The sequence below is a fragment of the Anastrepha obliqua genome, chromosome 3 (genome assembly GCF_027943255.1).
Source record: "Anastrepha obliqua isolate idAnaObli1 chromosome 3, idAnaObli1_1.0, whole genome shotgun sequence".
Taxonomy (NCBI): domain Eukaryota; kingdom Metazoa; phylum Arthropoda; class Insecta; order Diptera; family Tephritidae; genus Anastrepha; species Anastrepha obliqua.
This window is the reverse complement of record NC_072894.1, coordinates 33,116,487-33,133,601: the sequence shown is the minus strand read 5'-3', so window position 1 is coordinate 33,133,601 and position 17,115 is coordinate 33,116,487. Positions and strand designations below refer to the sequence as shown.

Here is a 17,115-nt window from a genome sequence, read left to right as displayed (position 1 = left end):
GTATAAAGGTATAAATTAGCATAAGCCTTCGTCAATATCTGACTAACTTGATTTCCGAATGTAAAATCAGAGTCAAAAGTAACTCCTAGATCCGAAAACCATTTAACCTAGTGAATTCAGCATTTGATAACATATAAGTGAGTGGAATAACATTCAGACATTTTGAAAATGAAGAAAATATTTTTTTATACTAAGTGAAAGTTTATTTTGAATCATCCAAGCCACAAGGTTTTTTAAATCTTGCTGTTCCAAAGAAGCATCCGTTTGGTAAGTTACTTTACTAAACCGTTTTAGATCACCGGTCCGGCTCGTATGCTACAAGTAGAGTTTCCATAGATATTGATGACACTACTTGTTTGAGATCCTTCAATTTCCGTGGTGAACTTTTCATGCTATACCCTCTAACTTCGACTTAATTTTTAGGCGAGATGATTCATATATGGTCTATCCGAGGACCAAGCTTCGGCGGCTTTTCCTTAAAAACGTATAGAAGTTACGCCTATATGAGATACTTTACTGGCTGCTAACCTCTTTGAATACTTGTATGTACTTCTTGTAATGTTCTTGTACAGACGTTGTCATTTTGTTTATTAAAAGAGAAAAAGGTAGCGATTTTCTCATCCGTAAATAGAATATTGTGTTTCCATGACCCTTTCTGGCTTGTCACTACAAAGCTGCTTTAATGTTTAGAATTTTGTTTGTTTTGTCCGCAGTGTTAAAAAATGTCTAGCGTTCCTGAGCTCAAGCTCTCTAGCCACGAGTTTGTACTTTCTCAAGGAATTTCAGTGAATTAGGCCCCACACAACTTTTATGGCTTTACCCATACGAACTACGGGTGGACGTCCGGTTCTAACCCTGTTCTCCACTTGAAATGTTTCTAAGAATAAATTGAGGCGCATACCGAGCGTGAATATCAGAGTAGCTACTGATAAGCTATTGTATCGCAGACTAGGCTTGTTCTATCCACGGCTTACGTTTGGTGGCAGTTACTGCTATTTTCTTCGGAAATGATACTTTAAGTTTCTTCATTTTCTGCCTTGACTACCAATAAATGTTAACTGGTATCACTCCCATTAGATTACTAATAATTGGTAAGATCTTATCTAAGACAGATAAAAAGAAGCAGCGTAAGCGACGGTCTGCATGACCCTTGTCTCGAAAAAAGCTGAAAGCTTTTAAGATTAACTACCATAAGCCGAAGGAGTAGTGAGGTGACCATGATAGGACGCTTATGAATCTCTGCGTTTTAACGACGCAAAGTCGATGAAATAATGGACTTTGCTGCTATTCCATACCGGAAAGTATACGATTTGATACCCGTTGATAAGATAGCAGAGATAATTAAGTCTTCCATCAGTATCCAATTCCAAGTATTTCTAATTGATGCCAGTTTGCGCGTCAAACAAAACATCGCAGTTGACGCAATTGAAGAGGCAGGAAAGTAACTTCAAGATTTTGCATTAGATTTATTTTTATTTATTGATTTACGAAAACACACCATTTAATTCTTCAATTTAGAGCAAGTCTTCACGAAGGAAGGGAACTCAGTAAATACCGAAACAAGATCGCTCACAGCGGCAGTAGAACATTCGGCATAGGTATTTGCTGTGGATGGCAACTTCTTGGACAAGGTAATTGTCTTAGCAATCTGTCGCTTTAGGGTCATCATTTTACTCAACAACTTTGAAAAACAACTACGAGGAGTCTTCTTCTGGCCATCGGCCTCATCGTCAAGGTCACCATTATTGCAAACATTGCTGTTCAAGTGTATGATGTCGTCACAAGTACTCACAACACTTTCGACTTGTTTAATGAGTGCATTGAAGTTCTTCAATGCACCAGTATTGCAATCTTGAACGGCATTAAGGAATTCCACACCAGCACTACGAATACTCATGACACGTTTGATGGTACAATTGACACCTTTTAGTGTACGCAAGCAGGCTTTGATGGTGAAGAGCAATGGACCGAAAGCACTGAATGTCTCAGCGTCAATGACCTCATAGGCATAGTCCAAAGGAATGTATTCCGAAATTTTATTATCATCAACGTGGTAGTCAATGTTGGCCTGAAAATAAAAGAAGGGGCCACATTACGGTAATTGTAAGCGCACATATACAAAGAAATATTCGCAATTTACTACTCACAGAGGCGACTGCCAGGCACAATCCGAATATGAGGACGAGCACAGTTAATTTCATTGTGATATAGTTTATTCTACTTTGTAAGCGCAATAGTGTCGTTGGCCATGGAGTACAGCACGCTTTTATACCGTTGGGCAGCCCAATTAGTGCTGTTCATAAGTGCATATGTATTCATACATACATATGCACGTATATTTATGTACCAGTACTCAATTTGGGGATTACTTTTTCAACAGCACTGATATCAGTAATTTTTATCATTGCTGTCGATCGTCTTGGCTATAAGCTCTGGCGGTATCGAACGACTATATTCAGCCTAAGAACTTCCACTATTGTAAAATAATGTTGGCTTAATGGCTTGACTATAAGCCAAACCGAAAGCGGGGGTTTGCGGGGAAATATAGAATTAAACGAAGGTATATTCAATAGAAACACCTTTAAAAGCATTGCGCCTGAAATATTTCAATTTCTTTGTTCTTGTCGTTGCACTCTGTTGCGTTTTTAATGCCGTAAGTGGAATTACTTTTTGCTTTAAGAAGCCTTAAAATGTTTCAATGTTGCAATTTGTTGAATAATATTGGACTTACTCATATGTAAGGTAGATACACAGGCAACAAGTAAAAATATTGATCTGGTACAAAAGTAATGGGTATAAAATAAAAAAAAAAATCAATATTTAATTTTTATAGGAATACCAAATCTTCACATGTCTCCTTCCTGATCTGACAGTTTTGATTAGCTGTGACCATAGTTGTCAGTTTCGGGGTTTGATATCTCTAAATTTTCTGAGCTGATGATAATTTAAAACATAGATTAGAATTATGTAAGCGATAAGAATCAATAAATATATTGGGTATGGGAATAAGTTTGCGTCTTTTATTAGCCAAAGTTACGAACTATTTAAACAATTTCTCTGACGAAAAATTCGAGTTATTTTGGCTTGATCCATTCCTTGAGCCAGTTTGCGATGCTCTCGTAAGAAGTGAGTCGCTCTCCAATAAGAGTAACAACATTGATCAGAATAGATGGTAATCTGAAGGTGCAATGTCTGGGGAATATGGTGGTTGGGGCAAGATTTCCCAATTCAGTCCTTATAAATAATTATGGACCGATTTAGCAACGTGTCGCCTGGCGTTCACATGCAACAAAATCAGTTTGTCATGCCTACCTTCTCTTTCCGGCCGCTTTTCTTTGAGAGCTTGATTCAAATGCATTAGCTGTAGTCGGTAACGATCGCCAGTTATGGTTTCAGATGGTTTAAGGAATTTATGACAGATGACACCCTTCTGATCCCACCAGATGCACCACATGTCCTTTGAAGCATAAATATTTTTTTCGCTGTAGATGGACCTGGTTCACATGGCAGGAATCAACATTTTTACGCTTAGGATTATGATAATAGATTCATTTTTCATCGCCAGTGACGATACGATGCAGAAAACCTTTTCTTTTCTGCCGTTCAAGAAACATTTTACTCGTCACCATACGTCTCTCGGCATACCTCTCCTTCAATTGATGTGGTACTCAGTTACCTGCTTTCTGGACCATTCCCATAGCGTGGAAAACATTTATCGACGGTTGATCTGTCGACATCCAACTTTTTAGACACATTATCTGGGGTTCGACATGCGTCTTCATCCAATAATTGTTGCATTTAGTTGAGTATCTTCGAATTTTTTCGGTGTCCCTTCGCGATCTTTACCACTCACGTCGAAATTGCGACTTTGGGGGCGTCGAAACTATTCTTTACAAGTAGTATTTGATGGAGTGTGATTGCCGTAAATATTGATCAATATACGACAGGTTTCATCTGCGCTTTTCTCTAAAAGGTAATAATGATGCATGACTTCCCGCAAATGCTGTTTTTTCGGAACGAACGTAGACATTTTTGACGTCAGATAGAAAAGGATCTTTACGCTTCAAACGAATGTCAACTACTGCGATCGATACCTCATATACCTTCAAATCACCAGTGTATTACTAGAGCGACCAGAAAAATAGTATCAGCAGTTATACCTCTTTTACGAGGGTGGAAACTTATTCCCATACCCAATATATAAGTATGTACATCTATAATTGGCGTTTACACACGTTTTGGGTGTTTGGTCGAGCTACTCTTCCTATTTGCTGCGTGTGTCTTGATGTTTTTCCACAAATAGAGGGACCTACTGTTGAAAGCCGACTCCAAAAAACTTTCCACTTCCGAATGGTAATCTCGCATTAACCCATTCGGCTACGGCGACCGCAGCAATAAATACTTACTTACTTACTTACTTAGCTGGCAACTACAACTGATGGTCTGCCATGACCGCTACCAACTATTACATACCTCTGTATATCTCTGCATTGCGCGCGTTGTCGCCAGTTAGAAACTCCGAGGGCATTCAGGTCGTCGTCGACTAGGCCTTTCCAACCTTTGTGCGAGTTCTACCAGTACATTTCGTAAAGAGCATTCCCTCTACGTGACCTAGCTAGCGCAGCCGCTGAGTTTTAACGCGTCTCACTACGCTGATGCCGGCATACAGCTCGTGGCTCCATCTTATTTGGTATGCATCATTTACGCAAATTGGACCATAGATCTTGCGAAGCTCCTAATAACCGGCCTTCGGTGTTTATCAATGCCCAGGAGTCAGCGCTATATAGAATGTAAGACCAGGAGCATGACTGATTGATAGAGCTTTTTTTTCGTGCGTCGAGAGGGGGCCCTGCTTTTTTAATTGCCAACCCAGCTCAAAGTAGCACCTGTTGGCAAGAGTTATTCTTCGCTGGATTTCTTGGCTGACGTTGTTGTTAATACCATGGATACTAGATAGATAGGTTCTGCGTCGTAATAAATATAAACATTAAAATCAAGGAATGACGCCACTCTAAGGTACGTTAAGTTTAATTTATTCTCATATCATTTTGTTCCCAATGGCCTTTCTTTTACCTGCAACCCTATTAATAGAGATACATATTCGCGCTTCATTATCTTATTGGAAAATCAAATACCCCTTAAGTTATTTAAAAAATTATATATTTAGGCGGGTGTATATTTTCAATTTTGAATAGAGAGTATAATTTCTGTAGCTCTCTACCAAGAGATTATGTAGGCAAGTATACTGTAGTATTCTCTAGTTTCCCTCAAACTAATCTGTTTAAGATTACGTCTTACACTGTAATAATATACTTGGTTAAACTAGGTTATATCCCAGGCTTGCCATTAATGTGAAAAAGACCCCCTGGAGAAAAATCCTTGATTCAACTCATCGGTTTGTGACAGACGATTCGCCAATTTTCAGTTTATAATATTACTAGTAATATTTAAGGCAGCTGCCCCTCGGTAGGGAATGGCAATGACGGTGGATTCCGCGCAGACCTCAGAGCCGGAGCCGTGCTCGGTCCTGGAGCTATTCGTGAAAATGCGAAAACAGTGTTTGCGGGCTCATTTTCTTAGTTTGACTACAGTTGAGCCTCTGGCAGCACCACCTTGTATCTCTTGTCAAGCACGACTCTGAATGGCATGGAGTCAAGGGGCAAAGCTCCCACGCAACAGATGGCTACTGTGCGTTGTAGTCTCGATAGGGTCCTCATGACTCCCGCGAGAGCGAGTCTACTCATCCAGACCACTGATGCATAGGTGAAAATAGGTCTTATCCGTAAAGATCCATAGAATTTTGGTATTAGAAAGACGCCACGAGTTCCCTCAAACACTCTTGCCCTGCCAGAAGGCTGTCAGTTCTTTGGATGTCTTTGTTTCAACGTGAGATTTTCAGAGGAGTTTATTATCGGGGACTACTCCAAGATATTTAATTTCTTTGGATAGCTGGATTGTGACTCCTTTTAACTTAAGCAGAATGAGTCTATCTAGCTTCCTCCTTCTGGTGAAGAGTACAATGAAAGTCTTGATAGGATTTGCGATAGCCCATTCGCACATCATACCCCGCGTTTTCTGCACTTTCCTGCAAAGCTTCGGTGAATACAAAATACTGTCACTCCACGTCTTTCATACAAAGTACATCGAAAATTCTTTTTAAATGGAAGAAATAGCAACGTCAACAAAAAAATAATTTTCAAAAATCAATGATATTTTGTAGATACTTGAAACTTGCATTTTGTTATACTAAAATTAAATGAACCATAAAACTGCATATCTAGAAAAGAAAAGCTGAAAGTTTCAAACAACTTTTTAAATTTTTTGAATAATTTTTTATAAAATTTGAAACTTTATTTTTATGATTTTTGTAGTAGTATGAATTATATTTTTATAAACTATGCGGCCGCCGTAGCCGAATATGTTGGTGCGCGACTACCATTTGGAATTCATATAGAGAACGTAGGTTCGAGTCTCGGTGAAACACCAAAATTAAGAAAAACATTTTTCTAATAGCGGTCGCCCCTCGGTAGTCAATGGCAAGCCTCCGAGTCTATTTCTGCCATGAAAAGGCTCCTCATAAAAATATCTGCCGTTCGGAGTCGGCTTGAAACTGTAGGTCCCTCTATTTGTGGAACAACATCAGGGCGCACACCACAAATACGAGGAGGAGCTCGGCCAAACACCCAAAAAGGGTGTACGCACTAATTATATATATATATATAGTATATGTTTATAATTTTGCTAAGAGGGAAGAAATGCTCAGAATACTAATTAAAAGTAATAAGGGCAAGTAAATATCTTTAATAAAATACTCGTACGCGACTTGCTGTACTGGTTATACAACTAATTTGTGATTTAAAACTAGCGACTCATTTACTTTCAATAGAAGTTCTCATGAAAATTCGCCCCACATTATTATCAATTTGTTTATCTTCTTTTACGGAAGTTGTACAATTTTCCTACCACAAATCAAAAAAGAAAAAAAGAATTTCAACAACAATTGATGCCTTTCTAACTCCACCGTACCTTTATTACCATGACACCCTCTTTCTTGGCGAATTCACATCATTAACGTTGACCATAAACGGAACTGCCAAAGCGGCTATTGTGTGCCAGTTAATATCGCGCCAACCAACGATGCGCGCGTGGATATTTTTTTATTATTTTCACTTGCCACAGCAGAAGAAAACATTTTCTGCATGCAAGCGTAGGAAATGCATAAATGCTGTGTCAGTAAGTGAGAGGCCAGAGCAGGACAGCGTTAAAGTTCGTCAATTTTATTGCTGGCCCACCACCGCTACCACCAAATCAATCAACAACTTTGTGAGCGACAGCGATGAAGTAGACGAAAATTTTGCTGCCGGTTGCTGTTGCCCAAAGGTCGGAAAATGCATTTTTTGTTTTTGTAATACAACAAAAAAAAGAAGCAAACTAAGATCAAACGGGCAGTAGGTAACTATTTCTTGCATTCCAAATGAAAACGAAATGGAATGACATGAATTTCACGATGTGATTGGTAATGCTGTAGCTGGCGTTGCAGGAGCTGGCAAGGCATGTGAACGGAAGGCAACTTATACTGATATTTTTTAAGACTACACATATTATACGATGATGAAAGTGATGAAAAATCGCAGTAGAGAAATAGGTGAGATAAAAAGTTAAAACAGGTAAGATAAGATGAGATAGAGAATATAAGGTAGTATAAGATAAATTAACATAAGATAAGATAGGATAAAATAAGATAAGATAAGCTAAGACAATCCAAGCCAAGACAAGTCAAGATAAGACAATATAAAATAAGATGCAAGATAAAATAAGATAAAATACGACTGGATAAGATAATATAAGATAAGGTGAGACAAGATAAGATAAGATAACTCCCAACGGTTCAGGCACACTTCTGTACTATACATTATAAGTAGTTATAATCAAGACCCTAAACCCACCTTCGACAGGCTCTACAAGACTAACATCCCGTCAAGAAGAGAGTGGCAAACTCAAAGACCATGGACAAGAGGGGAAATAACTTTTTGCACGGATGGATCCAAGATAGAAAATAAAGTACGGTATGGAATTTTTTCAAACGAATTAGGAGTAGAATTATCTGTCCGACTTCTGGACTACTGTAGCGTCTACCAGGCAGAAGTCTTAGCCATAAGAGAGGTAACAGAACTGTGGACCTTAGCAATTACGCTGTGAGAAAAATTACGCTAAATATCTTCTCGGATAGCCAGGCATCCATCAAATCAATGGAAGCAGTTATACTAAGATCAAAGGTTTATTCAGGAATGTCTGGCTGCTGATATGATAAATGATATTAGCACCGTCTTCAAGGTCAGCCTTATGTGGGTGCCGAGGCATATATGTAGATATTGAAGGAAATTGCAAGGTTGATGAGCGAGTCAGAAAGGGTACTAAGTTTACACTGCTTAAAAATAGGGGCAGTATTGGAATTCCTATGGCAACTTGCAAATTAAGGGTACCAAATAATATTCTCCTGGAGGCCAATAGAGCAGCGAGAGAAGAAAGTACTTATGCTACAAATAGGCTAAATTGGCCGCGAATATAAGTAGATAAGAAAAGGTCAAGAGAATTCCTTAGCCTCTCAAGAGAGAACATCTCGAAAGCCTTCTAACATCGGTTATTGGCTGTTAGGTAGGAACTCTTCCAGGTAAGGAGTATTTTCTCATGAATACTTCCTCTGTAATTATCCAGCCTTAGCTGGGTGTAAAGCACAGTTGTTAGGATCATATTCTTTTGACTCTCTTACGGAATTATACGGTGTTGGGATAAAACCTATCCTACGCTTCATAAGAGAGTCTAAATGGTTCCATGATGAATAAACACTGAGATTACCGTGTTACACAGTGGTACAAAACGGAGATATGTGGTTCAAGTGATTGGCTATTCTACACCGAATGCCACAGAAACCTAACCTAAGAAGATAAATTAAGATAAGATAAGATGTGTGTGTGTGTAATTGGCGCGTACACCCTTTTTGGGTGTTTGGCCGAGCTCTTCCTCGTATTTGTGGTGTTCGTCTTGATGTTGTTCCACAAATGGAGGGACCTACAGTTTCAAGCCGACTCCGAACGGCAGATATTTTTATGAGGAGCTTTTTCATGGCAGAAATACACTCGGAGGCTTGCCATTGACTGCCGAGGGGCGACCGCTATTAGAAAAATGTTTTTCTTAATTTTGGTGTTTCACCGAGACTCGAACCTACGTTCTCTATATGAATTCCAAATGGTAGTCCCGCACCAACCCATACGGCTACGGCGGCCGACATTTTAATAACAATATATATTATAATACTTTAAAAAAAACAAAATCAAGGTAATATTGTATTTCCTTTTTAAATTGCAATTTTTCATTTTCTGAAAGTATTTTTGTTGTTGTTGTTTTCCTTGTTCACTCCTCTCGGGAGAATAGGGCCTCGACAAGACTCTTCCATTGTACACGGTTCTTTGCTGTTGTTTTTGCACCGACAAATTCCACCGCGCATCCGTCAACCAATATCTGCCTTGCATTTTAGTGGTTAACTCTCATAGCCTTGGTCTTGACGACTAGTTTGTCCGCCTTCGCTTGCAGGTCAGAGAGTGTGTGAGAGAGAAGGCAGATGTCATCGGCGAAGTCCAGGTCCTTAAGAAAGGTCCAGGTCCTTCTGAAAATATATTTCCTGTGATAATATCAATGCAAGCGTCTACTATCTCAGCTCGCGACTTTTCTATTGTTGATTTTATCCACTTATCTTCATTGCCTTTACTACTCTTTGGAACTTTGCACAATTTCCATTTTTGACTGGCAAAATTTAACTGTAATTTTAACTTTGGGTTTTGATGAAAAAAGTAAGCGTTAAATTTTCAATTTTTAACTTTTATGTTTGACTAAAAAAATAAAAGTAAATTACCCAAATAGTAAACGTTTTTGATTGAATATATCGTAGGCGAATCTATTAAAGATGGTAGCAGTAGATCAACTGATTTGCATTTTTTTTTCGCCGAGTACTTTCCGGTGTCTGCGTAGTCAAGTTGAAAATTGAAATCAAAAGGTTTGTTGTTGATGACATGGTGCCATTACCTTTAATGAATTCCCCTTGAAAATATCCGTGAAAAAATAACAATTACTTATCAACTCTTTTGAAAAAAAGCAGTAGAGTAACGATTCCTGGCGGAAACTGAAACTAAAGGAATGAACGCCTGGCAACGTCTGCTTCTGGAATAGCGAGAAGATCTGCCATTTGGGTTCGCCTCGGGGACAGCCGATTTCTGTATGGCCAGGTACCCATAGGAAAGCCCTTGCCTTATTTGAAATGGTATTTTTGGGATAAACGCTAAAAAAAAACACTTTTTTCATGAATTTATTGTAGCGAAACGGTTCAAGTCAGTTTATTAGAAGTTGTTGCATATTATAAAGTAACATTTCAAGAATATTTGATAAAATTTTCATGTAAAAATATTGCAAAATGAGCGAATGAGAGCACATTTACGTAGACGTCTTTTCAAAAATACATTTTGCAGTAGTCAGCATATCTCAGCGTAGAATCATCTGAAATCAAAAAAATCGAATAATTTAGTTAAAGTATGAGTTAAACTTCCCCCCAACGTTTATTTTGACGATTTATTTGCATTTTCAGCCATTTGGTAGTCGTTTGAAGTAAAAAGTGATTTTTGACGAAAAAATGCCGCCATTTTGTAGGTGTAAAACAACCTTAATATAAAAAAAATGGCGAAAAAAAACGTTGGGGGGAGGTTTTTTATATGTTAAATATGTGTGCAAAATTTCAAAAGGATCGGTTGAGTAGTTTTCAAATGCCAATGACTACGCACTTTAAAAAAAAAGGTTCGAGAAAACCGCGTTTAAAGTTTTAAGTTATGAAAACGTCAAGAAAATACTTTTTTCTTTCTACTTAAACGGAGTCGTCGATTCCAGCACCATAGAGTATGTTTCCACTAGCTTTGTCATTGTCTTCAGCATCTTTTTTAGCAAGTCTACGAGCTATCCTGCCCTCCTTAGTCTGTTGGTGGCATTTTTGGTCAGATCTTTCGATGCGAGTTTGGTCCACTCTTCTCGCATATTCGTGAGCGCTTGGCCCAATGCTAATCCCCATGTCATACATAAACTGCAGCAAAGCACCTGTGCCTTCATTAAAGGTGCATGCAGCTACCAGAGCTGCCAGTTGAACGATACTTGTACTGCCAGAGAGTTTTTTCGGAGCAATCCTCCATATAAGCTGATTTAAACTCTCGTTAGTGTTTTGAGTAAAACCACCCAGGCATCTCTCTAAAAGTTCGTCTTTACTCAAATCTACGTAAATTGGTTTTATTACGTTCAAAACATCTTCTGGCAGTGGGGTGTATTCATGTTTAAATGGTTTTCCTTCGGCCAAAGCCTTTTGGTAACCACACCAAGAATCCGCTCCGGCCGGACATTTGTCATGTTGCGGATTTTCATCTGTTGATTGCTGATGGTAGTAAGTGGCCCAGATAGCGGTTTTCATTTTTTCTACGGAATCAAAGTTGTTCCTAATCGCCAATCCGTAATAACGGCTTAAATTATCAATAACTTTAGCCGTTAGTTTGCCTTTACCACCAAGCATTTTACTCCTTCTTTTCTTTCCAGCGTTTTTACCTGTTTTTACCTCTTTTTCCTCAACTGTTTTGTTTACAATATCGCGTAAACGCGCTCCCATCCGCTTCTGGACGTGGCCAACGCACTCTTTTTTGTTAATTGTAAAATTTTCACCATAAGTTTTCGCTTTCACTAAGTTACCGTAGGATTTAGTGTCACCGTCGCCGATGTAATTTTCGATTTTCGCTTCGTAAAGTTCTTCTGAACGAGAAAACATCTCAATTAGTGCAGCTGTTTCCATGTTACCTGAAGGTCCCGTATGATTAGCTTGGCATTCGTTGTTTTCAACATGCTCTTCGTGCCAACTTTCGAATTCACAAGTATTTAATTTGTTTTGCCATAGTTTGCAAAGGTTGCAATACAGACTACTCACAAAAATATCAATAATGATCGCATAACGAAAATAAATCGACTATTTATCTCGTATGATCGTCCAATTTTTTCGCAGGGCACATAGCGTGGCGAACACGAATCACACTTCAATTGGATTTCAAAACCAAGCCCTTCTTTCTTACAACACTTGAAAGAGAGATCTTTGCCGCACTGTTTACACTGAACTAGCGTAGATAATGTATTAAATACCAACAAAAAATCTATGATTCGGTAATGTTTTTCAGTGTCTTCCGGTACGCTATCACAATAATTGTGTTAACTTTGATTTTTTTCGCCGATGCACCGCTAGTGTCTAAGTCACCCTCCTGTTTTTTATTCGGATTCGGTCGTTTTTTTGGTCTGTCTAAACGAATTCCTTCACGTTGATCTTTTCTAGTTACTTTAGATAATCTCGGCATTTTAATAAAACTATTTACAAAAATCTACAATACTAAAGAAAAGTAACAGCGTCGCAACCGTTCAAGTCAGCGTCGCACGACAAACTGATGCTTCTCTCTGCTCCCTTTGAGATTTACAGTTGTTATATAATATAGGTATAATACATAGTTTGAAGCATCAGCAGCTGTTATTGAATACAAAAGAATGTACTAGAAATATTTTTGGAGCAATAGACAGATACAAAAGTATACCTGAGTCCGCACGCAGGTATACGTTTGTAACGGACTACGCGCGCAACTGCTGCGTCTCGGCAGATGTTTGAGGCGGCTCGGCTTTATGCTCTATAACTTAAAAAGTTTTGCTCGGATTGACTTAAAATTGTAACACGGTATTTTTGAAATGTTTTACTACAATAACATGCAAAAAAAATCGATTTTTATCCCTTTATTTAAAATAATGGTAAGACCAAACATCATAGCATTTCAAAAAACTTATATTTTAAACTGAAGGCGATATTCGTTGCTATTAGTCGTAGTTGTAAGTCTATTGGTAACAGGTAGAGCATAACATTTAATGCCTCAGCTGGACACGATTTCATAGCTCCAGTTATTCCCACGCAGGCTGCTGGTTGTACGCTTGTTAGTCGCCTAACGTTGTACTGTTTGTTTAATGCAGGCCACCAAACTAATGCTCCGTATGCCATAATCGGTCTTACTATGACCGGTATACATCCAAAGTGCGAGCTTAGGCTTTAAACCCCAGCTTCTACTGATAACCCTTTTGCAAATTGTATAAACTACATACGCTTTTTCTATCCGCTTTTCTACAATGTGCCTCCAGTTAAGCTTCGGATCTAGCGCTACTCCTAGATATGTCGCTCTGTCTGTATGCGGAATTTCAACCTCATTGATTGACGGTAGTCTAAACTGGGGAATATTACTTCTGCTGGTACGAATAATTGCTGCTTCTGAACTTCGCTGTTTCGGGTGGCTGCTGTAACACTTGCATTGTTTTTGTTATGCCGTCCGCGATTATATTATATATTTGTACGCATTTTGATTGTTTATTGGTTTACCAATTTCTACATGAAATGTGCACATCGTTCTTGTCGTTGTTGTTGATATCTGTTTGCTTACAAGCGGCCTATCCCAGCCGGTCAGTGCTTTCTTTCATATGTCACTTTCTGATGAGCGAGCTACGAACTTTCATTCTCGTTTGTTTCATGTCCACATTTGTGTTTTTATTTTTATCTTTTGGCTAGTTAATGCTGCTGCTACACTGTTTGTGTTTTTTTATTGTGTTGCCTTAGCGTTATTGCTGACATATTCCACTGTTCAGGCGTCCGTCCATGCTCGTAACGCACTACAACTTTCGTTTTTATTTAAACAGATTCACTTGTCAGCGGTGGCGGCACTGACAGTTGGCGGTATGGCAATTGACATTGCCGCAGCAACAAATATACAGTAACAATAGTGGCAAAAAGCCGTAAGCGGGCAACAACCGGCAACCGGCGGTAACAAGGCTATCATAGCTTCATATCTGTGACGGCGTCATAGCGGCCATAGAATTGCATTTTATTGCAGGCGTTTTGTATTAAGATTTTACATTGTTTGGTGTCATCTCGCGTTGTTGCTGTTGGTCACCGCAGCTGGCTCTTCATTGCTATTCAATTGCAAACTTGACTCATTTATGAGTGTACGAGGGATATTGGATGTGTACGACAAGTTTTAAATGAGAAAGTAAAGTAATTGCAGGCGGTTGCCATAGCCAAAACACGAAAAAAAAGTTTTCACTAAAAGCGCGCATTCCTCGGCAGGCGATGACAATCCGCCGAGTGTATTTCTGCCATGAAATAGCGGCTTATAAAAATATCTGCCGTTCGGAATTGGAGATCTGCCTCCAAAACGATGGAAGCAGTGCTGGATATCTGCGCCAATTGTAGATGCATAAAATTTTTTTATTATATTTTATTTTTATTTTATTATTGTATTTTGGAAATGTGATTTTGATGAATTTTATGTTTACTCGTGTAATGAAATGTAATTAATATTGCGTGGAGAAAAACAGGCAAGAAACCTATAATAAAAGCAAAGAACAAGAATAAGAAAAAATAGACTTTCAGATCATCTGCGCATAGAAAAAATGACATTTGGAAAACAGGAGGAAATATCGTTAAAGAAGTGGACAAATAGTAACGTACCTAGGACAGTAAGACAGTGTCTATTATGTGGGGAGATGGGGAGTTAGCCACTTTAGGAATTGAGATTGAAAGTCAAACTGCTCAAATTAAGCTATTAATATTGGATGAAATACTATATCAGAAGCCTTAGAAAAATCTATGTAGATTGCATCCATTTGAAAATTCGTTTGAAAGGCATCCAAGCAATCCTCCGTAAATACAGCTAAATACGTTAACGTAGATCGGCCCAGAAAAAACCCATGTTTATTGGCACATAACAACTGCTTAACTGCAAAGTATATTTTGCCTTTCTCTATGCACTCAAATAATTTAGAAACTGTGGTTAGCTTGGAAATTGGCGTCTAATTTCAATATCATTTTCAATATCGCCGCTTTTAAGGATAGGCGTAATAAAAGTACATTTCCAGTCATCAAGGAAGACCCCAGCAGAAAGTGACATGTTGAAAATGTGATTTAAAGGCGTGATCAAAGCAGGAATACTTTTAATTAGAATAACGGATAGGCCATCAACATCAGTACATGTGAGTGGTTTAAACTGATTTATGCCAACAATGACAATGCCGCAGTTGTAGGAAATATCCAAACTAAACAGGATATTTCCATGGAAAAAGTCAAAATCAATATTGCCTGAAATAAAATTCGAAGAAAAAGATTTTTCAAAAAAATTGTCAGCAACTTGTATTCACTTCTGTTTGAGTTTTACTTATAAGCACCACATTTTAAAGTAGTGCATTTTAGGAAAGTACATTCTTGATTCCTGTAGAACTGTATGAATGAATGTATGCAATTTACAGGGCTTTCTTCTGAAACCTGGAAGAAAAGGCGTTCGGTTGATAGGTTAGGTTATGGTGGTAGTCGGTCCGTATGACTAACTCACTTAGGCCTTACAGGCCCGTTTATTTATTTTCATGAAACCAGTTTGAGGCTCTTATGAAGCGCAGGATTGGTCTAATCCCCGCACCAGACAGTTCTGTAAGAGAATTGAAAAAGTTATTACCTAGATAACCTGCTCTGATTTTAGGTAAGGCTGGACAATTACAAAGGAAGTGCTCAACTGTTTCTACCTCTTCCTCATCTCTACAACTTCTAAAGTATTCATCGGTTGATGGTCGGTATTATTACAGGACACAACCTATGGGGTCAGTATATGACTACCATTGGAACCATTAAGGACCCAGTGTGCCTCTCTTGTTTGGAGGCGGATAGCACTGGGCATTTTCTCTGTGAATGTTCCGCATTTGTTAGAACAATGCTACGAATTTTGCGTTCCGATGCCATGTGCACGAGTAAAAGTCGATCTCTCAAACTGCATAATATTTTCAGGCTTATCAGAGAATCTGGAGAATTCTCATAGGTCTAACTACCGCTACCCCTCTATTTTATCCTCTCTTTTGCCTTCTGTTACTTCTCTCCTTTCCTCTTTGACCATCTACCCTTTCACTTTCCAGAGCTTTAATGCAACGGGCTTTTTTAGCCTTAGTGTTTTTGGAGTTACCAAATCTCTTGGTGCTTCTTGGCTCGACCTTCCAAATTTCAAGGTAACCCTTTTAACGATTATATGAACAAAAAAATTGGGGAATTTTACACAACTTCTGCAAGATGCTTCCAATTTTTTGCATTTTCTATTCGTTTGCATTTCCCCTTTTGCTCCACTGGCCGTACTTATTGAATTGGTCTCGTCGTATACGTATTTATGTATGTAGGAGTACATCAGACTATGAAATGTTTTCATCCAAGTTGACAGCTTTTCTGTTTTTTCTTTTTCGTTTTTTGATTATGATAAACGTTGCTGATTTTTTTTTAATTTTTGTTTACTAACGTTTTTGTTTGGTTTTCATTTTATAACTCTTTCTTAGGCATTACGGCTTGTTGTCGGTCAGTTTTATATGTGCATTGCCATTTTTATTTTAATGACAATTTCTTCTGATCGTTGACAAATACTGGTTGTCTGTCATGTCACTTCAATCTAATGCATTTGTCAATTACTTCATTACGCTTACATGCATAGGTAGTTGTGAGTGGAAAGTCTTTTTATATTCGGTGTGAATGCTTGGTGTTGCGCTAAAAGTGTTGGTAGCGTTGCCTTTGCGGGGAGTCTGTATAATTTTACGGACTTATTTAAAGACATAAATGCGTATTTAAGGAATGCTTGCACTTTATTGGAAAATATTTACACATAGAAATGTTTAAATACACACACATATTCGCATATCCGTAGATGCGCTGTATGTAGGTATATATCTTAGTAGCTAAGGACTGAGTAAGACTGACTTAGTATCAGTAGATTTATGGTCAAAGCAAGATTCTTCTGCAAGGACCATCATTTGCTAACACCATCACCGATTATCCATCACCAAGTTTTTACTTCCCTCGGCAGGCAATGGCAAACCTCCGAGTGTATTTCTGCCATGAAAAAGCTCCTCATAAAAATATCTGTCGTTCGGAGTCGGCTTGAAACTGTAGGTCCCTCCATTTGTGGAACAACATCAAGACGCATACCACAAATAGGAGGA

At 38.4% G+C, this 17,115-nt stretch overlaps 1 protein-coding gene across 1 annotated transcript; it reads right to left on the bottom strand.

Moving 5' to 3' along the window:
* Positions 1-1,501: 1,501 nt before the first annotated feature.
* On the bottom strand, positions 1,502-2,201 carry LOC129240284 (uncharacterized). Its single transcript, XM_054875989.1, has 2 exons — positions 2,148-2,201; positions 1,502-2,068 (listed from the first exon to the last, which is right to left on the bottom strand). The coding sequence occupies exons 1-2, from the start codon at positions 2,199-2,201 to the stop codon at positions 1,502-1,504; spliced, it is 621 nt and encodes a 206-aa protein (XP_054731964.1).
* Between the last annotated feature and the right edge of the window lie 14,914 nt (positions 2,202-17,115).

Coding starts and splice junctions, on each gene's coding strand:
- LOC129240284 (XM_054875989.1), bottom strand. CDS start 2,201: ATGAAATTAACTGTGCTCGTCCTCATATTCGGATTGTGCCTGGCAGTC. Junction 2,069..2,147: donor TGTGCCTGGCAGTCGCCTCT/GTGAGTAGTAAA, acceptor TTTTATTTTCAG/GCCAACATTGACTACCACGT.